This window comes from Balearica regulorum, chromosome 1 (assembly GCF_011004875.1).
Source record: "Balearica regulorum gibbericeps isolate bBalReg1 chromosome 1, bBalReg1.pri, whole genome shotgun sequence".
Taxonomy (NCBI): domain Eukaryota; kingdom Metazoa; phylum Chordata; class Aves; order Gruiformes; family Gruidae; genus Balearica; species Balearica regulorum.
In genome coordinates, this window is record NC_046184.1 from 4446554 (window position 1) to 4470472 (window position 23919).

General features: G+C 42.2%; 1 protein-coding gene across 4 annotated transcripts in view; it reads right to left on the bottom strand.

The window, feature by feature from the left end:
- Window positions 1–350: 350 nt before the first annotated feature.
- PRKCQ (protein kinase C theta) overlaps window positions 351–23919 on the bottom strand; it is a 64182-nt gene continuing 40613 nt past the window's right edge. For all 4 annotated transcript variants that reach the window (XM_075760166.1, XM_075760082.1, XM_075759910.1 and 1 more), the window contains 6 exons: window positions 16612–16703; window positions 14173–14235; window positions 10372–10510; window positions 6568–6756; window positions 3689–3817; window positions 351–2360 (listed from right to left, as the gene is read on the bottom strand). In XM_075760166.1, coding sequence (XP_075616281.1) covers window positions 2205–2360; window positions 3689–3817; window positions 6568–6756; window positions 10372–10510; window positions 14173–14235; window positions 16612–16703 — 768 coding nt within the window. In that variant the 3' untranslated portion in view covers window positions 351–2204. The remainder of the gene's footprint in view (window positions 2361–3688; window positions 3818–6567; window positions 6757–10371; window positions 10511–14172; window positions 14236–16611; window positions 16704–23919) is intronic.

The window sequence follows — 23919 nt, forward strand, 5'->3', positions numbered from 1 at the left end:
CTCATTCAGTTGTTAAAGGAAGGTGACCTGAATTGCTCTCTAATAGTAATGACCTCTCCACACCTGGGTCTGCAACCCCTTTGAGATACCAGATGCCATTTACAGCTGTGTCACCTTCTGGTAATGAAAAGGAACATTTTACTCTGTTCTTAGATACCTTTGCACAGCGCCAAATCCATGTTTTAGATACTGATCTGTGGAGTAGTTGCAGTTGTTCAAATGCTTGCTGATCCTGTGTATTTATGGGTTGAAATTCCCATGGGGAACATCTCCCAGAAAGTGCAGAGCCATTTTAATGGCTTTTCTAAGCACCTCTGTTCTTTGTCCCTATTTAATCACTTCAATGCCCCTTTTCTAATTGTACACAACATTTTATTAAACTGTACAAACAGCACTGGCATTTAAAAAATTCATGTTAACCATTCTAATTAAACGTGATGACCAGCTGCACAAACTGTGAGCACAGGTGCCCCCTGCGTTTCATACAGCATGAACAAGGATTCCATGAGAGTCAGTGGACTGAAACCTTTTTCCGGACACTCTGCTTTTCTTGTCGATCTTATGCACTTCTGCTCTTGGTCCTGCAGGATTTGGTGCCTGCAATCACTGCCAGCAGTATCCCACCACTGCCTGCAAGGTTGCATTCATCCTGTTGGAAGGTCCAAGTTGACAGCCCAGTTCAGCAGAGCCAGAAAGGCACCTTTGAAGGGAATCTGATTTTGGGATGACTGACCTTCTACAGCTTCTCTTCTCCACGGACTGGAAGGGTTGATGCAATGAAACTCCAAAGGTATACAGTTCAATTAGAGCCTAACACCAACTTGGGTGAATGCCTAAGTTTAAGCTGTAACAGAATCTTCTATTTGGGCTTTGACTTAATTTTGACCTGGTATTTAACTGCTGTCTCAGTGACAATCAGTAACTGGGTGGTTCTACATCTCTTCAACCTCAGAAAACAGTGCATCATTATTTAAAAGGATCCCATGATAAAAGGATCACAGAAAAGATTTTTTTTTTTAACCCATCTCCATTTCTACAGACTGCAGAGGGATAGAACACACAGAAAAATGTCACAAGGCGAAGGAGACTACCACCCTCACCCAATGTGCTCTCCTACCCTGTGACCGCTGGGTGCAGCTTGTTGACCTATGTCTGCAATGCATGCCAAAGAGTTGGGACATCATTTAGAGCAATAGAAAGTACATCAGCCTTTCCAAAGACTGATTACTACCTCTCAAGCAAAATATGCCAATGCTGTGACTGGAAGGTCGGTTTTATGATGCTTAAACAATGGTTTGAGGAACCTCTTCCACCTTTCTCATGCAGTTTTAGGATAAAACTCCAGAAAGCCCAGTCCAGATTTTGCACTGAGCCTGGCATGTACGAGGACAGTTAAAGCTTTAGAACAGGAGTTCTTGAGGCTTTCTGCTGGACTGCAACTTCCCATCCTTCCTGTTCAATTACTAAGTGTAAACCACTCTTTTTCTGTACTGATCTTGACACTTGCCTAAGTCTAGGCAACAATCCTCCTTCGGGGTTGAGTCCTTAGCTCCAGGACCGCTGATTGAGATGTCTGAATGCTGGAATGAGCACCTGCAAAGTTTCTTTGTCCCAGTGGAACAAAATTGAATCCTAACACCTGTGAACATTATTTTTAAAGTGTGTAGGGAGTTAAATTACTTCTTCAAAACTCCTGTGCACACATGCACAATTCTGTACATGTACAAGTGGAGGTTACCAAAGCACCCAGCCTGAAGTCTTCCCAGATGCCCTCAGGCTTTGAGCAAACCACTTGTCCTTCAGAAGGAGGTGGGCCTAGGTGAGAATTGTAGAAATGGGCACTGACATCACCAGAAACTCAAATATACTTGTTTTTTTTCCTTACAGAGAAACCTGGTGGTTGTGTGTACAAGTAGTGGGGAACAGGTTTTGGCATCTCCTCATTTTCAGATGCTCTCAACTTCAAGAACATTGGGAAAAGAGAGAAGAGAGACCAAAAGATACCATGAAGAAACTTCGTCATTAGCGAAGAGTGGCTGGCATCTGCTACAGACTGGAATAAGCTGGAAGCCTTCAGGCATGGTAAAAACTCTCACTGAGGTGTATTTTTCTGGTGGGTTCTTGATAAAAATAGCCATGCACGGTCTTCAGTTGACAAAGTGTTACTCAAACCATTACAGAGAATTCCTTCAGTAAGGCAGATCTCAGGAAAATATTTTCTCCATTTTAGGGTTCACAAAAGAAAAGTTGCTGAACATATTTTGGTCCATGCTGTTAATCAGTGCTCTGTCGGCACAGGACAGTCTAGGTTTTTCATTTAGAAACTCCTTGTCGAAGTTGCTACAGTCACTCGGAGATTTCTTCAAGAAAAGGAAAAAAAAAATTGATGTCAAACCACTAATATTCAGATCTTTATTACAACTGTACTGGCCCTGTCAGGCTGCTTCTTATGGGCTCAGCTCAACTAGTTGGGAACAAGCTCAGCTCAGCCAGGGAACCCGTAATGCATTTGCTCTTGGCCTTTTGCACAATGATTAGTTACTCCAGCCCAAACGATGCACAGTAACATGTCAAAATGCAGTGAACTTCTGTCTGAGCTCTTAATATCCAGCAGCCAGTGCTAATCACTTGCTTATTACCATCCTGTTGAAGTAGTAATAGGACTAAATATTATATAGGAGGCACTGAGCCTGTGATTCATGAATTCTGCCAGGCAGGGGTGTTTCAGCTGTGTAACACAGACCCATCAGTTAAATAAGACTTGTGAAGGACTGTAAAATGAAAGTATTATACATTTGTCAAATTAAATTATATTATTATTAATAATAGGATTTTAATAGCTTAATAGGACTGTTAATTGATAGTCAGGAACATCTGACCTAGCTGACTACCTGGTTACCTGAACTGCTTTTGCTTCTTTACCTTCTGCAGGGCAATGAAAGATAATTCCTGCAGAATGGGCTGTACTTGTGTGGTTAAGGGAATATGTTTTAAGTGGCATCCAGACCCCTGTTATGGTAACTGAGAAAGTGATGAGCAATTTATGGTTTCTCAGGTCTGGGCATGCCAGACCTGGGCTTATAGCCATCAGAAAGGAGTAGTCATCATGACCAAGCCAGGTAGACCAGCCAATAGAGGTACATAGTTCACAATTACCTTCCCAATGACTGGATGCTGTGGCATATCCAAACTGCAGATAGTTTCAGCTGCTTGTGTCTGATGTACACAACATACCAGACAGCCTGTGAACAATTCAGTCTGCATTTGGACATCTATGTAAGAGTCAGCACTTTCATTCTGACTGCCCAAGACCAAGGTACTCCATCTACTTTTAGACAGAGAGGCCGCATGTGCAGAGCAACTCCAGAAGATAACCCTGAAAGTTTGAGGGCATTTTGAAAGCCTTAACTTGGTGCCTAAAACTGTTATTTCCAGTGTGAAGCAGACATTTATCCACCTTATAATGCTGACTCCGTGAATCTAAACAGGATTTGAGGACTCTGACATTAAAGACCCATGTCTGAAGATTTTGGAAAGTGCCCCTAAATAAATGGGTTTATAACTTTACTGTGGGTCCTGGCTTTGGTTTATTGCTAGCATGTGCTGGAGGGTTTAAATATTTGGGGAGTGAATCATTCAGGAAAGAAAGACATGAGATGGGTGGAATTGAAAGGAGATGCATTCTTACCACTCTTGGTTTGAAAGGAGGCTCCATCCTTCTTTCTTCTAAAGCCTCCCAGTTTATTTCCCGGAAAAAGGCATGCTGACGAATGTTCCCTTTTGCTCCCAGTCTCCTCTCAGGTTCTCTCACAAAAAGCTAGAATGTTGAAGAAAGAGAAATACCTTAGTCTTTTATCAATAATAGTGAATTCATTAGAACAGTCCTACCAGATAGGACTCAAACTCAAGCATGGTTGGTGAGAGTGTGAAGACTCTTCTAACTTACTAAATTTCTGGTTGGGGAACAAGTTTGGATTCTTAGCCTAACATGACCAAACTGAGAGACCTTGGCCATATTTTTCCTTTGCAGGAGAGAGAGGACAAATTTGCTTCAGCGGCAACAACGTACGTGTCTGAGCATACAAATATGCAACTACAGAGGTGAAATATCTGGATCACACTTACAAGCTTTTGTCTGGACAATTTCTTGCTATCAGCAAAATTTTTAGGGCTAAAATATAAGTTGTGAAAATACTAGTCTGGCCTATGTGGGGTTGCATTCGCCTGCTATACTGTTGGATGCTTGGAGTGTCAGTGTTTGACCCTTTACAATTAATGGAAAAAATCAGTCATCTCAGGTGCCAATCATCCGACCCCCTTTACACACTTAAAGATGAGATAAAAGACACCCTGGAGGTGCTTGCTTCTTTCCCCTGACTAGCTTAGATGCTGACAACTGCTTTGTCAAAAGACTCCCAATGCAGATAGCTTGTGTTTGCTGCACACTGCAGGCTACAACTCCTGCGGATGAACAATTCTGCTGAAGGTAGGAAAAAGCGAGAACTGGGGGCATATCTTTTCACCATCAGCTATGTGCAGGTCTGAGCCCACACTTCAGTTTAATGTAAACATAGCCTGTTTTCTCATAGATGTTTTTATGGTGATGCAGGAGCCATTTGGCTCTAGAAGCAGCTGACGTGTTTCTGGGGGAGAGTTTCAGGAGCACTAAACAATTCAGTGCTCCTCTCAATGTCCATGAGCAGGATGTAGTGCTGAAATATTGCTGTAATGGTGGGTGTGAATAGTTTAAAATTTATCTTTACGTCTGCAGTAAAATGTTTGGAGCCTCCAGGCCAGCTAGCCCATATAGCACCTGATCCCAGATCCCTCTGAAGTCAATGGAGAGGAATAGTGTCAACACTTGATAGCAGGTGACCTGAATACAGCCGATCTGTCCTACTTCAGAGGTAAGGGCAAAGTTTCAAAGCACTTTACTGTTGGAGGTCATCTCAAAAAGGACTTGGATTACATATGGTAGAAGTTTCTTGTTACTCTATTTGGCCAACAGGTACAATAGATGATACCACTCAGCAAAGAATAAATACAAATATCTAATGCCAAAAGTGGCAGCAAAAAAATCTGATGTATGGACATTGAGGGCCTGTTTGAAAAAAACCAGGCATTGGATTTTGGTGAAAAAAAACCCTGCAGTCTCCTACAGACAACTGATTACACAGCAGTGCAGATTCCATAGGTTAAATTCTATGCTGATAAGACAGGCATTAACCAGGGTGGAATATGTAATTATCCAGAGTCAGTGACAATGAGAGTAGACCACAATGGAGAAAATACGGGTTTTTTTTTCCTAAGCAAGGAAGTTTACTGACTGGTATAAAGAAGATTAACATCTCTAATCCTGACAGAAGTACAGGTTGGTGTGCAGAAAGATGGCAGTGTATGTCCCATAAATAGACATTCAATATCTCAGTCTGCTATGGTATGTCTTCCTGAACAACTGCTTTTAAATATTTTCATTATTATCATTTTATAGTGATACCTAAATATCTGAGCCCAGCACAGATGCTAAAATAATCTCCTGTACTCCATTTTTTTTTGTAGTGGAATACCGTATGTTGCCCTGTCACTTTGTAAATGCATAAGTAAAGGTAGAGACTGTAGGACAAATATGACCAAAATCTAGGGATGAACAAGTTACCTCACATGGCTGAGCCATTATAACCCTCTGTACATGTTCTCTCACCATGCTCCCTCTTGGGGTAAAATGCCTTAGCTTAGATCATGTTCAAAGTCAGTCCGAAGCCTGACTGAGGAGAGGTAACTTATTAGATAAGCTAATTGCATTTTTACCTTGCAACTCTACAATAATTTGCATCCCAAGCCAGAAAGGCTACAAGGCTGAATGGCATGGGGCTGAGAACGAGGCAATGAAAAAATCAGCGTATTAATGGAAGAGAACCTAAAAGATGAGGAGGATGCCCATTAGAGGGAAACAGAAGAGTGCTCCACTCAGAAAGGACACTATACATTGCTATGTAGGAATACAAAGGGCCAAAAATCTAGATGACATGGTGCTGCTAACTTGAGTAGCTCTGTCACTTCAGGACACAGCTCAGGCTTTGTTTTCCTGCTCTTTAGCTCAGTGCAAAGATGCAAAATAGCTTCTACTGAAAATCAAGCTGAAGACCAAAGAAATCTACCCTAGATGTCCTCATATCTCTGAGGCACAAGAATGACTTCAAAGCCATAATTTTCAAGGATGTCAATGTAACCCTTACTTTGAAGCCTGGCAGAATACCTTTTCTGGGAGTTAACATGCCTTGCACCTTAGGGATTGCTCTGCAAAGAAACTCATCTCTGCTGGTATCTCATACCCTGCGATCCTACTTACTGGATGTGAGCAGCCATCATCACAACTTAGGAGAAAGAAGACACAAAGATGGCCTTATGACTTAGGTCAGGTGTGCTTTGAGGTCCACAGACAAGAAAGTGACTCTCTCTGGTCCTATCACAATAAACTTGTTTTTCTAAACAACAGCTGAAGATGCACAAATCAAATATGACAGTTCTGGCAAAAAAGACTTTCGTTCAATGTGTGGTAATTTTTACCTTCACCAAAATGTCCTTTGCATCCTTGTCAAGCCAGCGAGGGTAGAACGGGTTATCCATACGGATAGACTGGAAAAGCTCTTCTTCATCTTGTCCATGGAAAGGAGATTGGCCAATAAGCATCTCATACAGGAGGACACCAAAGGACCACCAGTCAACGGAGGTGTTGTACTTCTGCCCCAGCAATATCTGCCCAGAGAGAGGAGTGACAAAGACAGACATAAAATGTCTGACATCAGTGTTTCAACTTCAGAAGGGTGGCCAGACCCTGACTTTTCAAAGCTGCTTTGCACTGAGTGGGACAGCTGAGGTGCTTCCCCCTGCCTGTAGCATTATCATTAGCTCCCTTTTTGTAGTCAAGGAAGAGAATTAGTCTCATTTTAGACATCCAGTTAAATATCTACTTGCTGTAAAATACAACCCCCTATTTGTCTCTGTTGGTTATCAAGGAGCCTAGATAACTTGCTCATATATAGATATTTACATTTTAGATGTCTAAAGGTACACGTGATGGCTATGATGTCTAGGATCTTTATCAGGATTTTAGAGCTGGAGAGGAGAATATTTACAATCTGTACTCTTAAGGCACAATCTTTAATCCTGAGCCTACAACTTGCTTGCAGTGTGACCCTCTATATTATAGCTATGGTGTAGGTACCCATGGCAAGCCCTGGAGATGGCTTAACACCAGTGAAAACAACTATCCAGATCAGTACATCTGAAACTGCTGATAGTTGAAAAATTGTGATTTAGAGAGGTGATCTTTACTGCTGGCTTTGAGGTACAGTGGAAGCGGGTGAGTAATTTCTTTACTGTTTTCATATCTTGTCTTCATTGCTTGCAAATTGCCACTTGGGTCCAGATTCATCTTATTACCTGAAATTTATGTATTTTATTAATTCAGTTATCTAGAATCTCTCTATAGTCAATGGAGGGAAAATGGTGATTTAACTGACTTACACACCTAGGGTAGGAAGGGATGACTTGTCTTCTGGGATGCTTGTCCTCCTACAACATTATAAAGTGCCATCTAATGTTTCATTTTAAAATGAATTTTCTCACATTAGGTGAGAAGTATCCCCCTCTGATGTACCTGTGGTATCTAGCAAAGCAAGACCCTAATATCAGAAGTCTAAACCCAAGCTGATGTAGTGTGCTCATGACTAATATATCTGTCTCCAAAAATGCCAAAAGAGGTGACACAAAAAGGACAAAAAAAGCTATTCAAATATAATACAATATATACAATGTGTTTCCCTCAGACACCAAAAAAAAAAAAAAAAAAAAGGAATGAACAAGACTCCCTAATATATTCCTTCTGGATCACTTATAAACAAAATCATCCCAAACTTTCCTTCTGAAAAGACACATTATTTTTATAGGGCTGTACCTTTTAAAGTGTAAAATAGCTGGAAATTGAAATTAAATGTTTTATGGCAGTCAAAGAAAAGATTTATTAGCTTTGCAATTCTCTGGAAAAGGTAAATGAACTCAGCAATTTCATTTCAGGTTAAGTCTCTTTTTTTTTTTTTTGTCAAATATTTTTTGAAATAAAAAAAAATTGCTCGTCTACTGACCCAAAGCCCCCTTATTTGCACGGCTGTAGCCAAGGTGCTGGGTTTGTAACAAATTACAGTGCTAGCAGCTGCACTGAAATACTGACAAAACGTCCAGTGCTCCTGCGTCTGGCGGGAGAGATGATCCATAAACTCTAGCAGTGCCTTCAATTTAGAGGTAAAATGTTTTATATGCATTCGTTGAATCTGTAAAATAAATGATGGTGCAGAAATAAAACTCTGAGCTATTTAATCTTTCTCTTTTCTATGAAGTAAAATCACAGATAATGGATTATCACTTGGCTCTCTTTTTTTTTAGGATCAGAAAATAGCAATTTTTTTAAAATAAAAGCATATTGAAGCAGAATAAAAGCCAATTGCAGCTTGATTGCAGAGCACATTTACACCTGCTTTTAGGCAATACAAACCCAACTGATTTAAAGAGACCAGCCCTTGTGTCAGCAGTGGTGTAACCTAGGTCAGAATCGAGCCCTTGGTGCACAGTAAAAGATCAATGAATTATAGTGGAGGGGAAAAAACCAAAAGCTTTAAAAGCTGTTTGGAAAGTACCAATATCCATCATGGAAACACTAAAATCAGGAAATGGTATCTTGAAAGTCAAATAAATGGATTTCAGAGTGATGTGGGACATGATGCATGGATGAATCGTAGCTTCTTGTCTGAGCTGAAAAATGTTTTCTTTGGCCCCAATTTGCCACCTAATTAGTCAAAGACTCTCCACAGTAAGATCTATCATTGTGTGAAGTTACCAGGTTAAAAGAACTTTCTCTTTTCTGGAGGGATCTAATCCAAAATATCTAAATTTACTAGAAAACAAAAAAAAAAGAACATGTTTCTGTCTGGGAAAAAAAATGGAAAGAAATAAGGGGAAGGGCAAAGGATCTCACTATGGGCAAGCTGGAGTCTGGTGTGTATGACCACCCAGTTTTACTGCATGGGCACATGGATGCCAAGTTCAACTTTTCTCCACCAAGTATCAGCAAATAGCTGCAGAAAGGGAACTGTTGGTATGTTTTTGCATGGAGCTTGGAGACTGTCTCCATGCAAGGCCTAGCCTTCCTGAGTCAAGGGGACAGAACAGGACCTTAAAACAAGCTACAAGCTCTGCCTTGCCCTTGTCAGCTCAAGCACAGTTTGGCCCTGCTATAACTCTATCAACTCTAGTTTTAGAGCCACCTTCACCAGGAAGCAACTTGTGGAGGCATGTTCTCCAGGGATGGATTCATGCAGTGACATGAGGTGCTCTGGCATTGTGCACAGCCAAAGCAGAGAAGCAGGTAGTCCAGAGCCCAGAGTTAGCAGGTCGGTCCCAGCTGTCCTCTAGACAGCAACACCTCTCCTCTGACTGCTGCCATTTAGAAGGAAAAAATTAGGATGTATGACCATTCTCATGTTAATTTCTCCAACCCTTTTACAAAAATCTATTGTTTTTTTTTATCTAGACAGACCTTTGAGACTGCTCAGTTTTAAGGTTATGCCTCTGATGGAAGAGCCTTTTCAGAGCACATAGTGCCTTACTCAGCTCTGGCAGGATGCTCGTGATGCAAGCTGTGTTTACAGCCAGCTAAGAACCTGTCTAAGAGAGAAGTCCAAGCTTATGGATGCTATCCCTATTCAAGCATCAGAGCATATCCTAGAGGGAAGGTGAACCCCAATCTCTTCTTTATTGTGGACACAGCCTCTCTTCTTTATCAAAAAAGTGGTTAATCAGTGAGGGGGGAGAATCAGCTCAAGGTGGGCATTTTGTCCCACCTTTCTCTATTATTTTCTCTCTTAGGTTGTGATGAACATCATCCCTTAGAAGTGCCCATAGCTCCCTACTAGCGATCAAGGAGCCTGTACAGCCATGGAAGCCTACTGTTAGCTAGCTAGGGAACACGCTTCCCATTCCTCATGCTGTTTCTGTCCCTGAATTGCAGGACCTACCTCTTGGAGCTTCTTCTGTCATGGCCCAAACTGGATTTCCATGAAGCATTCTGTTTCTTGGATAAACTAAGCAACACTTGCTTCCCAGGCCCATACGCACAAAAATGAGTTAACCACAAAAATATGCAATGCCAGACAGCAACTCAGACTCTGAGTAAAACTGGAATCCAGTTTCTAGCCTGGAACTGCTCAAAAGCAGGTTATTCCTCTTTGCACCCTCCACCACTGACCGACAGTCATGTCTTAAGACACGTTCTCTGTCATACAGCAGCTTGCTGATTTCCCTGGACCCCAAACCTACCTCAGGAGCGATATAGTCAGGAGTCCCACAGAAAGTACTTGTCTTCGCATCTCCAAACATGTTCTCCTTGCACATCCCAAAGTCAGCAATTTTGATGTGCCCCTCATTGTCCAAGAGGACATTGTCTAGCTTCAAGTCTCTGTGGAGGAAGAGAAAGAAACCCCTCCTTTAAAGTGTAACAGAGTCACAAAAGTTATTTTAGCAGGTTACAGTTATTAATTTGCTACCTGCCTCTATGTAGCGCCTACACGTTGCAATTACAAAGGAAGACTGAGGGCCGAATGAGGAGCTGCCTTCTTGGACTTCAATACCTCTCCTCCTCATTCCTCCTGTCCCAGCACTGATTCATTTGCTGGAGAAGACTTCATGCAAGACATCTTCTAAAAGCTGCCTCCTTCAAGGATGCAGACTAGTGAAGCTGAAAGGGCTTTGCTGGTGCTTCTGCCCTAACACAGCCTGGAGAAGGTGAGCAAGAAGAGACCAGCTAATGTTCACTTTCTCCTTCCCTGCGAGTCTCAGTACGCTCTCTGAAGCTGCTGCCAGATGTCCCGCCCAGTGCAGGCTCTGCAAATGTTGGAAGAGGTAAGGACCCGCAAGTTCTGCATGGCTTGCAGAGGGTCAGAATAATCCCAGACATCAGCAGAACAGCCCCCACCTTTTCACTGCTGGGCTGCGCTATCTGAGAACCCGGGGATTTACAAAGCCCTTCACAAATAGCTGTCAGGATGTTGTCAGAGGTTTCAGGTCCTGAGCTACTGTGGGAAGCAAAGAGCCCAGAGAGAGAGAAAAAAAAAAAAAAAAAAAAAAGAAACGCACAGAGAAGGAAATAAAAGCAAGTGAGCTGATGAATCATGCCCATTGACAGAGAACAAAGAGGTCCCCACGTGGGAACAACCTCTGAAAGGAAAGAAAAGCATATAAAGAAAGAAAAAAAAAAGCAGAAAGAAAGGAAGGCTAGCATGGCTTCTATGTTAAATTTTTTGTATCTTACCTAAAAGTTTTGTTTTTCATTGAAATAATGACTCAGGGAGATATTTGGATCAGTGATGCTGCACTTCACCTGGGATATAGGTAAAATTTGGGTTACCTGGCCTCAGAGCACCCACGTTCCTGCACTGCCTATCCTGTGCTATCGCTGCTCCTTCTCAGGGCTCTCAAAGCACTCAGACACAACATTTGCTTGTGCCCACAGCAGAGGAGACAACTGGTCTTTTCCAACCTCTGCTGATTCACAGCCTACGCACATTTTCCACATCTCAGGCAAGAGTGCTAACCATGAGGCTGCTATATAGCTACCCTCCCAGTGACAACTGGTTTACAATGTGGGGTTTTGTTTTTGTTTTTTTTTTTTTCAGAAATGGCTTTGACTCCCTCAGAGAAGGCAATTTCTAATGCATGATGCTCCTGAGATGATCGTCTACAATTGCAGGAAAGATGGCTGTTCAGCCTCCCTCTGTGCAAAGCTCCTTGTCTTACTTTGGCCAGGTCCCAGTCAGGGTGGGGGACCTTGTAGTGTCTACACACTAAGTCGTTGTCACGGGGCACTTGTTCATTGCTGCTAGAATATGGCCCAAGAAAAAGTAGGTGTCATCAATCAAAAAGAAATATAGAGACAACTGAGGCATTTGCTTTCCAAGTGGCAGACACTCATGTTGTCACAATTTCCAGCTGGAATGACTTATTTTAGTTACACCATTGAGATCAATCTCTGGCTGCAAGCACTGCTTTTATTCATCTGGTAGATCGAAGCAAAACAAAAAACCCATCACCTACAGTTCGCTTTCATTATTTTGATGAGTCTCAAACTCACTGGCTCCAGGGATTGGAGTTTCTGCCAAAAACACCTCAGCTCATTCATTAAAATTTAAGCCAACATTTCCAAACGTGGGTGCATGAGACAGAACAGCTGGATTCATTATTCTTACTACATTGCAAGCGATGTAGTTTCAAAAATGATTTCTATTCACTTTCCTAAGTGCTTAGTTAGCTCCGACTGAGATACTGATGGCTGTGCATTCTCAACTGACCTCATTGTCATTGTGTTCAATGAAAAAAAGGAAAAAGGAGTAGGACTGGTTAAATGTTGTGTCTCAAAGCCTGATACTGAAAGCAATGCCGCACCGACTACTGGGAATGAGCTATTTCTTCCTATCAGCATGCTACTCAATGTCTAGCTATCCCAATTTGCCCATGTTTTCCAAGGCTCCAAACTGTAACCATCTCTCTCCTTTCTTGGGGAAACAGGTCCCAAACCCTGACACCACTGGTGTAGCAACTCCAAATAAAAATTATAATTATAAACAAAATTTCAACATTAACAGTCCTGCCACAAACTGACAATGTCCTGTGGATATTTTTAATCAACTTTTCTGAGAAGTCCGAGTAAAAATGACAGACATGGCTAAGTGATTTGGGCACTTCAGAAAATGTTTTCCTTCAGTCATCCAGAACAATAATTAGAGCCATAAACTTGCTGAGACCCCAGAGATCATCTTATCTTAATGCCATTGATATTGATCTCATGTTTGTGCAATCACCATCATTGGTCAATAAAGACTATACATGTCTCCCACATGAGTACTAATAATGAATAATAAGACGAGTTTACATGAATGAAAGCTTACGTTTCAATGGGAGAGTGGATTGTAAACAAGCCATTCACTTTTAGCATTTGTTCTAATGTTCACACTACATGACAAACATTGAAATAAGCTCATTTTGGTTTCAGCAAACATCATTGCTTTAGTGAGCTTTCTCATTTGTTTTTGACAAGCTATTTGCTTCCTGCTTTTACAGAAGGCTGCAATGTAGTAACTAACTTTTCCCATGAAGATGAGTCGGACTAGAGCTCCCCAGAAATTCAGTTCCTCCTTTCGGCCATGGGAAAACAGACTGTGGTCTGATTTCTGCAGCCCTTCTTGCTCCCATCTTGACTCTGTCATTTTATATAGGTCTGAAGCACACCACTTGTACATCAGATCAAAGCATCCGTGCATAACTTTGAGACTCCTAGGGAAATCAAGTCGAAGCTGGAATGGGCAATTTTGTAGTAGAGGACTTCTCCATGGGATTTGATAGATTGATGCATTGTGGACTAAGTTTATACTAGCAATTTTGGGAGAAGACTCTTCTGTCTGACTGCAGCTACCTGCAGCATCCCATTGAGCCCCCACCAGCTCCTTGTAGAGCCCGCTGGTAGAAATGGGCACTTCTCACACACAGTCTAACACATGTTTGATGAACCTAAAAAAGCCCACTCCTCTCTGCTTACTACAAGAAGAGCTTGGGTGGCTAGCTCAGATTCATGGTAGTAGGCGAGATGAATCCCATCTCCCCATGGAACTGTACACAGCAGACCTGTTAATAACCCCAAAATTAAGGTAAATCACTGTTTCCCTGGTATTGTTACTTGAGCTGAGCTTGTGACCACTGTCACAGGGTAACCAGCACAGCAGATGATATACCAAATTTCTCATGGCTAGCTTGACCTTATATACCTTCATATGCAGAAAGCTTAAACTGGGAGCCTATGCTGGGTGCTATATGAATGACTCGGAGTAAATGAATCAAAGGGCTTGTTTTAACATTAACTGAAATAGGACTGAATTCTCAAAAAGGGCTCAAAACTGCCTTTTCTACACTATCGCTTCAAAATAAAACAGCCAGACTCTACAAAAAGGAAATCTGCATAGAAATGCAATACCAGTAAGTACATCCAAGCAACAGTCTCTCAGTTACCATTAGTGCTTGCAGGGAAAGCAGAAAAAGTTTAGCATATTGGACACTAAAGAGTAAAATTACCTGTATATTATGCCTTTGGAATGGAGGAACTGGAGCCCACATATGATTTCAGCAGCATAAAACCTGAGTGACAGAAGGCACAAGTTATAATGGATGCTTCCCAATGGCGCTTTCAACTACACCCCAAAAAATGTAAATTTTGTCTCCACGGCAGCCAAAAGTTCATTAAGTTCCCAGAAGACTTGTAGTGTCTCCAGAAGGCTTGGGATAACTGGATTTTATAGGTAACTGATGGATGATGTGAGATTCCCAAAAGCATGTCACACGGTTAGCAGCCCATCTCTGACTGAAAACACTTTGTGAAATGATAGGGATTTGGAGCCTACTCATATTCAGGGATTTGGATGCCACACTGCACAGCTAGCTGCATTTTTTTTTTTTTTAATAGGTAACTAACTCTGAGGACATGTCCTTCAGTGCCCAGGGATGTCTCCAGATTAACTGTGGAGCAAAAAACCACCTTCTAGCTCCTACTGCATATCCTGTCTCTCCTCAAGATATGGTACCTGTCACAAGGAAGGCAGACCAGGCGGTGTCCGTGCCTCTCCCTTATTTACATAATTAAAGGAAATCAATGAGTCACAGGGATGCACCAGACTGCAAACTGCAAATTACAGTTCATGCCTCAGACCTCAAAAGAGCCACTATAATTTGCCATGTTCAGTAACTGCTGTGCAAACAGCGGAGTGGTCCCCGCAGTGGGACGGGTAGGTGGGCATCTGGATTTGAGGACCACAGTCTGTCTCCTGGGCTTGTCAGACATATTCACTGCTCAGATTTATGACTTGCTTTTGAAATTTTTCACAGATATGAACTAGCTAGCAGCTTGGTGGCCTTCCTCTGGAGTCTTTTTGAGTTTGAGATCTCTGTTCTCAACACATTTCTGCCTAAAGAACACCATCGCGTCCTGCTGCAAAGAGGCAGCATAAGGCTGAAGCACCATTGCACAGTGAAAGTGCTCTCCCAGAAGGGAATGTAACCGCAGGATGATGTGCCCCTCCAGTATTGTACTCTGCTCCCTCAGTCTTCAGTGCATTGGCTCTTAATTTCAAACATTCAAATGCTTTTAAAAAAATAATCAAATTAAACACTGATTTAAATGAGGGATTTTTTTCTTTAATTATTAAATAAAAATTAATTCCTATAGCGGTTTCAATATTGACTTTCAAAATACCTTTTGCTTGCAGAAGGATTAAAAGCACCTTTCATTTATTCTAATTCTTCTATTTACTTTAATCAAAGCTAAATACATTTTTAATTCTCTGTTGGTATATTAATTTTTTGTTTAAATTTACCTTTTGATAGGTTTTATCTCTTTTTTTCTCCCCCTGAACCTTAAAGGGGAAAAGGGAAAATCCCATTACTTCTAACAAACAATGGCTTCACCTCTGATCAGTGGACCAGAAACCTCAGCTTTAGCAGGTCCTGCAGCTTGGCTACAGCCCACCTAGTGTTGTAAAGAACAAGATATTTGGTTCCACAGATGGCTGAAAATGCATCTGTAGAATTTATTTGATGATAGTAAATCTGGGGTGGAGGTTGGGTCCACGATGTCGTTACAGGGGCCTCCAATTATGGGCTGAACAAGAACTCAATGAGTGCAACAAAGAGCAACCCCAAGGCTGCTGTAATTCACAGTAGACATCTGCAGGTTGCATTAAAACGTCCCTCATCCATGGGCCACGTAAATAAGATCTTAGGCATGCTTGGGGCTGTTTATAGGTGGTGGAGGCACTTCCAGAGGTAAAGGTCCCAGCTGGGTTGAATGGTCCCTTTGGAGACCCTCTCTGTCTGAGAGACTGCAGTCCCGGGAAGGGGACTAATCCAGCAAGCAGGGCAGCCTGAGGGAGAACTTCCATCCAGCTCAGCTCTTGCCTCTGAACAAACGTTTGTGGGACTATGCTCAGGTTAGCGCAAAATATGGGAGCCAGATCACAAGCTAGAAGTAGGTCCCTGGTTTGCAGGCTAAAGTATAAGCCTGCAGGCAGATGCAATGCTGACGAGGGTGTAACAGCATCTGCAACATTTCCAGACAGAAATAGCTTCCCTGGTTGACCAAGAATGCAAAGCAAGGTCACGTCTGACTGAAATCAACTGTGCGGATGGGCTCTAAAAAGCCTTCTGTGGGAGGGCAAAGAGGACAGGGAGAGGAAGTGACTTGCTCCAAGTCCATCATTGAGTCAGGGTGATGACCGGCATGACTGTTTTGTTCAGTTTGGAGAGAGCTGGGATAGAGAGTGATTCGGCTTCCAGCACAAGCATTATCCCCACTCTGCAGCTGGGTAAGGTGCAGAGAGGTCAAACGATTTGCCCAAGGTTTCCTCTGCAGGACAGTAGCAGAGCTTGGAATAAAATTAAGAGCCCTGGTGTCTCCAGCTGCTGCCTTTGCTTCTTCCATGTGTGTGACCTGCAAGCCAAAAGGTTATAATAACATCTTACGTTGCTCTGGGAAGGTCGAACTTATGACAACTCTGGATATGGAACATGAGGTCTCCTCCATTGAGGTATTCCATCACAAAAAAGAGGTTTTCCTAGAGAATGAGACAAGATAACAATAAGAGGTAGGGCAGGGCGAGATAAAAGTAAAAAACCACCCCACCCAGCCAGCACTCAAAAAGAGGAAGGAAGAGATTACAGTGAGGGTTTTGGAAAGAAAGCAGTTTCTTTTTCAGATTCCTCATCTCTCCTATTTGTTCTCTATGCCCATACTCACCCTCTCTGTCCTGATTTGTATAAACAGCATTAGCAATCATCGCAAATCCACCTAATAACCAGCTGGTGCCACTGATTTTTAGCAGCAGACCTCAAGGCTCACTAGAAGGGGATGAGGAACTCTGCAGTGCCTGTATAACTGAAGGACCCCCCCCCAAGAAGCTTCCTGGGGGACTGGTGGAAGAGGCAGAAGTAAATCGCAGGTCTCCTCTGGTTCCCAGCCCTGTGCATTGTCCATCCAGTGGAGTGATCTCAAGCTGGTGTTACCTACATTCCTGCACATCTTTTGTGGAGGCACACTGGTCTGACTTTTTCATGTTATCAGAGACACTTGCCAGATGCAGCAATCTGTTTTAAGCACATGATTGATTTTAAGCTTGAAAGCTGCTCTATTAAACAAGGCAAGATGTAACTTGCTAGTGGGAAGATGCATGAATTAATCACATTTCTGGATGCCCACTGAGTGCTTGCATGTCATAGAAGACTGGAAAAAGATCCAGTCCTCGTCCCCGGTTGCATGCAACCATCAGCTGTTCTACAAGGGCAGTGGAAAACTCTCCTCCTAGAACATAGGAAGGATGGGGGGAATCTCTGTATTGAATAATGAGCAGAACAGATCACCAAGATTTCCTTTCCAATCTTTGATGTGCACCACATTGATCCCCACACTGCTTCATGAACTGCAACTTCCCCACCAGGCCCCCACAGAGGCTGAAGGCTCATTCAGACCAATCTCTCCCGTGTTGAATTGTACCTACAAAGCAGGAGGGGCACCTTTTCCTGGAAGAAGGGTATCTGTGCAATGAGTTATGCTGCCAGTTTAAACTGCTGTTTCGGGAATCTCAGCTTTTGTGCATAAATGCATGAATAAAATAAAATGGTTACGGTATTTTTTTTTCTCAAAAGCCTCTCTCTGTTTTGCACACATCTGAAGTTAGTCATCTCCAGGCTATGCTAAAGTTTATGAATATCTTCCCTTTATCGCCTATTGCCCATCACAATTTTTTTTGGAGAAAACAGAGTTCTTTTCACTTACATTTTTCACAGCTGAAGGAAGATTTTTATCTATGAAATCTAATGTAAGCATTTCTGGCAGGAAGCCAAGAGCTGGCTATTTAAAAAAAAAAAAAACAGTGTTTGTTCCTTTCAAATAACAGCTGTCTGCTCTAATTTGTGCAATTTCTTTAGCCAGATCCTTTTAATTACAGTACTCTTATTTAAATGGACGTCTGGCTGGAAACCCCACCTGCCATCCAACAAGCACAGGGCCAGATCTGGCCTCCCAGGGAAAGAATACAAATTTTGCCAATAAACCAAACGGGTGCAGGTTTTCAGTTTGAAGGTCTTGCATCCGTAGAGTTCTGTGCACATAAGCCAGTTTAAGCAGGTAAGAAGACCAAATGGATATGGGCAATTTAGTACAGAAATGCATAAATCTTGGAAGCAATGTGAGCTCAGGAGACCGTTCAGGAAAACACTTGAACAGATGCTCTTTGTGAAGGTACACAGGGAGGTGATGAGGTTTAGCCAACAACAGACCAGCAGCCACATGTATCACACTGGGACAGAAGAAACCTCATGGGTCTTCAGATGGGCCAGATTCAGCTTCAGTGGACTGGGAAGGAGAAAATCTCTGGGTTTCCCTGGATCACCTCATCACACATCTTAAAGCATAACTTGAAGTCCATGTTTATTCAGCGGGACAAGCAGTCATGCTCTGCTTGCTCATGGATTTTGAGCAACCAACTGCTACAGCTATTTAGTTGAACTGGGGGCTCTAACTGGAAACTGGTGACTTTGGCAGCATCCCTCTGCCATCTGAGGAAAGAAAAAGGTGGATAACCTCTCAGATTAATTGGCATCTAAAGACCATTGTATGAACTCTGTTGCTCACCTGTCTAAAACTATGAAGCTGAAGACTACAAACTTGACTTAGGCATGATTAATACTAAAGTTCATGGTCTAAAAGTGCTATAGAGTGATACATAAACACTAGTGAAAAGAAAGATGGCATCACTCTGACTTTTCTGCTCTGAGACTTGGATGTTGTCCTTGCTTCTTACAAAGGTCAGTTGTCTGAAATGGCCCATGGAGAAAAATTGCTTGAGATCAGCCCTAAGTATGTCATTATGCGTAGCAAGATATAACTGAGGAGCAGAAGCTGCAATAAGTCATTGGAGACATCTTCCTAAGCCCAAGATCTACAGAGCTGTAGAATGTGTTAAAAATGGGAAGCAGTAAAACACATGCTTGAAACCACCAAAAATTCAACAGTGTGCTAGAGATTAAAGGGTTTGAATGGCACGGAAGATGTGTTTGCAGCAGGCTCCAACCTACACTTCCTCTTGTGCTGGGAAGGTTATCTAATGGCTCCTGTCGCTACTGCCAGGCTCTGAAGTCCATCAACACCTGGAGCAGGTGAGAGTGGGTTAAGTCGGCATTTCTCAAGACGTGGCAGCTGGGATGGGCTGACTTTATCATGCCCTTATCCCTTGTGATGTTCCTAGCTCAGGGATGCTAAGCAAACAAACAGAAATGTTGTTCCTGAGTGATAAGACCTACACATCTCTGAAGGAGGCTTGGAATGATCCCCTCACCTTCCCCTTCCTGTGTGCCTTGCAGACAGATGACAGACAACTTGCTGACCCCCTGTGAGAACACCCTCAGGTAGCAAACACTCAAGTCAAACTGCTGGTCATAGTTCTAGACTCACACAACAGAAGAGAACAAGTCTGGTCTTACAGCAGAGTTTGGGACCCTCTTCTACAACCACAGAGGTCAAGGAGGACTAAAGGCATTTCCTGCACTCAGCGATGGACACTGCCCCAGGATAGTTGGCACTAGTTGTCTTGAGGACATCCATATGTCAGCCATTTCCTAGTTCTAGATCATCTTCCAGGGGCCTTCTCCATTGTAACAGAGGGAACATGTCAAACGCCTCTGCAGGAGGACAAAACGATACTCCTACAGCAGACAGAATCATGCAACTTGATGTTGTACAACACACAGACACATATGGGTGTGCATCCTGCACATAAAGTAACATGGTTCCCTAGTCGACTCAATCCTGCCAGGTGCTGAAAGACTTGATTACTGCAAGAATTCAATTTCTTGCCCCATCAGTCCCTCGGTGCCAGTGCTGAGCTCTTCTCTGCAGAGCCATCTGCTCTCTCTGCCTCTCCAGGACATGGCAGGGACGGAGTTAAACCAACCTGCTTCTGTTCTGCATGCAACTGTTGTGAGAATGAATAGTCACTATCAGAGATGCTTTCAACTTTATAAACAATGAGTATAAAGCAGGCAGCATTTAAATTGATCTTTTGAAGGTACATCCTATAACAGGCTCTTAAAATCCTCAAACCAGCTGGAAGCCCTCCAGAGCACTTTTCTGCAGAGATTTTCAGATTTGTTCTCTTTGCATTTGAAAGCACTTGCATACATACAAACACACAATTTAACACCATTTACTGAAGAGCAAAAATTCTTCCTCCCAGGGATTCCAGGAGGATGAATATCAGAATAATTAAAGCTGCAGGTCAGTGTGCCTTTACCCTTATTTAGACCAGTTACCTTAGCAAATGGCTCCACGTGGAGGTGCGTATTAAGTGACCTAACCCCACTGCATGCCCATTGAATCTGGCCATTGCCAAGAGAAAGGTTTGACACTGTGCAATTTCTGCAGCTGATTCTTGTCTCACATTTTCATGCAGCTGAGCCCAGCCCAGTCTGGATGCTCATCCATGCTTTGGATCTGTTTTATTTCATGGGATAGATGGGAGCCAAAGGCTTCTTAGCCCTTCTCCACCACATCACCCAATGAGTGTTGCAGTCTCATCACAGCATCCCATCCAGTGGAAAAGCAATCCATGCAAGCACCTCTCATTGTGTATCCTCCCATGAGGAACAGATAATGCAGGGTCACTCCTTGCTAGCAGGTGACGATAGGATGTATTAACATTGCTATTTGCACCATCTGGGGGCTAAAAAAGCCAATTTGTTACAGATTAAAGCAAGCCCAGGTTTAATTTTGTTCTTTGGTTTAAAGACTTTTTTCCTTTTTGTGTAATATCAGTCTGTCTTCTGGAGATGGCAGCATTTCTTAGACCTGTCAAATAATTCAGTCTGGTCCCTGATCTCATGATTTATTTTTTGTTCTAATCTTTGCACTGTCAGCATTTTTGACTGCATGTTAAACTGCTCATTTGGGATGCTTAGCTTTGTGTGCCCATCTACTTGGTACAAAGCATATGAATATATTTATACACATATATAGGAAAAAAAAAGTATACATAAAGGTGTAGACGTGGCTGGCAACAGCTCCTTTCACTTGAGTTCTGGGATTCCAGGACCCATCCTCACAGCTCACAGCAAGCAGAGTACATCACTCACAGTAGTAAACTGAGTTACTCTCAGTCCTGTCAGTATTGGGTGGGATTTGGGAAAATGACTAATTTTCTCAAGGCTGGATAAAAACTTCTGTGAAAATTTGGAGATAAAAATCAATAAATAAATCACCAGATGAAAACCTAAACAAGAATAGTCAAATTTATGAAACATAAATATTTTGTCAGCTGAAAAATAGGGGGGAAAAGTAACATTTTTATTTGAAGAAGTCAGCTTTTTTTCAGGGCAAAGAACTGAGCAGATACATTGCAGACTTTTAGAAATCCCAGGCAAGGCTGTACGTATTTTGGGCCCATTTTCCTCAGAGCTGGACAAGAGGAAGACAATTAGAATATGAGTATTTACTATGTTGATCTCCTATCACTTAAAAAACGCCCATGCTTGTGAGCTGGCCCACGCTTTTCCTTGCCAATACACTCCACCTGTTCACACCACATGGCCTGACACCACCTAGAAGTGTCTTGTAAAGACTTCATATTTTTGATGTTAAATTACAGCTGTTCACACCTTCTCTGGCAGAACCTTGCTGAAATCCCAAAGCTCTGCTGAGATGCTGCTGTTTCTACTGAACCACATTGAAATTTGGGCCAGGATTGAACAAGACCTTGCCAGTTTTCCAGCCTGTTGGTTGCAAGAGGCAAAATCCTCAAAGTGTCCCTAAACTTCCCAATTCTTCCCCAGCTTTCCCATCAGCTGGTTCAAATTTGGCCAACTAACCTTGAATGTTGTTTCCAAGCTGATGTATCCCCCTCAAAATACTTCTACGATGGAGACCTAAAAACATTCAAGACCATGTCTCCCAAATGGCTGAACGCCAAGGCTTGTACAAGGGAAAAATCACTGTGTTGTCCTGTACTCTCTTCTTTAGCCTTCCTTCCTGGTCCACGCCAAAACTAGGATGCTGGCTAGAAAGACATCTAATACGACCTCACAGGACACCTCATTCTGTGACCAGCACACCATGTTTTGTTTAGTCCATCCAATACTTTGCTGCTCTGCTCAAGTGGTTCATCACGCTGGAAGTCAAGGCTTGCAACCTCACCTCCCTGCAGAATGACTTCTCCTGCAACGCATTGCCACCCTGCAGCCACACTGTGGTCAGAGAGGATCCTGCACTACCTGGGGAGGGCACGTGGACCTGATGCAGGGCTGCTCAGAAGGTCCATGGCACAGCCAGGCAACGGAGCTGAACACCGAATGGGTGTGAACCACGCATGTGCCAACCCACACGCTCTGATTCAGGTCAACAATTCAGCCCTGTCCCCCTAACGGCAAGACAAAGATAGAATAAAATTGAAATTGCCCTTGGAAATTTTTGCAGGAATTGCAATTTTCTCCAAAGAGATATTTTAATGAGAAATATGCTGAAAATACTTATGGTAAACACTTCAGAATCTAAGAATTTTTAAATTAGGATCACACTCCTTATTTACAATCTTTTTCTCCTTCCTGCCAATGTAAGAGATTTTGAAGTCAGTATTAAGCACACTAAAACAACAGAGCATGTGAAAATGGCTCACCACCAGGACTTTGAAAAGATACAACACATTAGTAAAGCAGAGAATAAATGTTTCTGTAATATTTGCTTTTAAATTGCAATAAAGGTTATTTCTCTTTTGGGTTGAGATAGTCTTCTGTGTTGCTATTTTGTGCTAACAACCCAAAATGCCTCAAGACTTAATTTGCATTTAGGTAAAGGGCGTGAATAAAAACTTGGTCAATGAAGTAAAGAAACAGTTAGACACAAAAGTGGCTTTCAAAAAGGGAAAGCCTTTTTTTTTAATCACAGATCAGTGAAATGCAAAAAGAAGAATAAAACACAAGCACTGGAATGCTAGTCACTGTTTTGGCATTACTAATTTTGTGATTTCACAGAATTATAAACATGTTTTTCCTCCTCTTTATCATACCAGTGTCCCTTTAAATCTAATAAAACAGAATAGCTCTCTGAGCTTGTTGCTAAAATTCACACCATATAATTATGTCAGCTGAATATCTGGATACAGAGATTACTGCAGTAAAATAAAACAGACAAGTTCAAAAACAGATCGGGAAAAAAAAAAAACCCTTATGCGTTTGAATTTATTCTCATGTAGCAAAACATGACAAGTATTCTGAGTTTTGAAAGCACTGATCATTCAGCCTCCGCAAGAATAAAAAGGAGCATTAGGAGCCTCGTGCCTACAAAAACCTGTCTGAAGGGCTGTCAAGCTTTATGTATTTCAGCATTCACTGATTACCTGGGTTGAGGCCAGGAAGAAACTCATCCCAGAGCTCAGAGAACTGTCAATAGATTATATGACTTTTTTTTTTTTCCCTCTGGAGACATGGGGACTGTTGAGGTTCTTGTTTCAGTGTAGGAATATTCCTGGTTTTACTGTCCTTTGCAGAGACACTCAGTACCTGAAGCAGCTCAGAAACCTTGCAAGCCAAAGCATTAGAGATTCCAAGGCATTCATTGACACATGCATTTCTGTTTAAAACTACTTATCCATCCAGTGAGGCATTAAAAAAAAATAAAAAATCAATTTTTCAATTGAAAATTCAAGTTTTCAATACTAAAGTCCAGAGAGGGACTACATAGCAGTGCCCTGGCTTCTAATATAATTGCTCTAAAAGATATTACGGCTG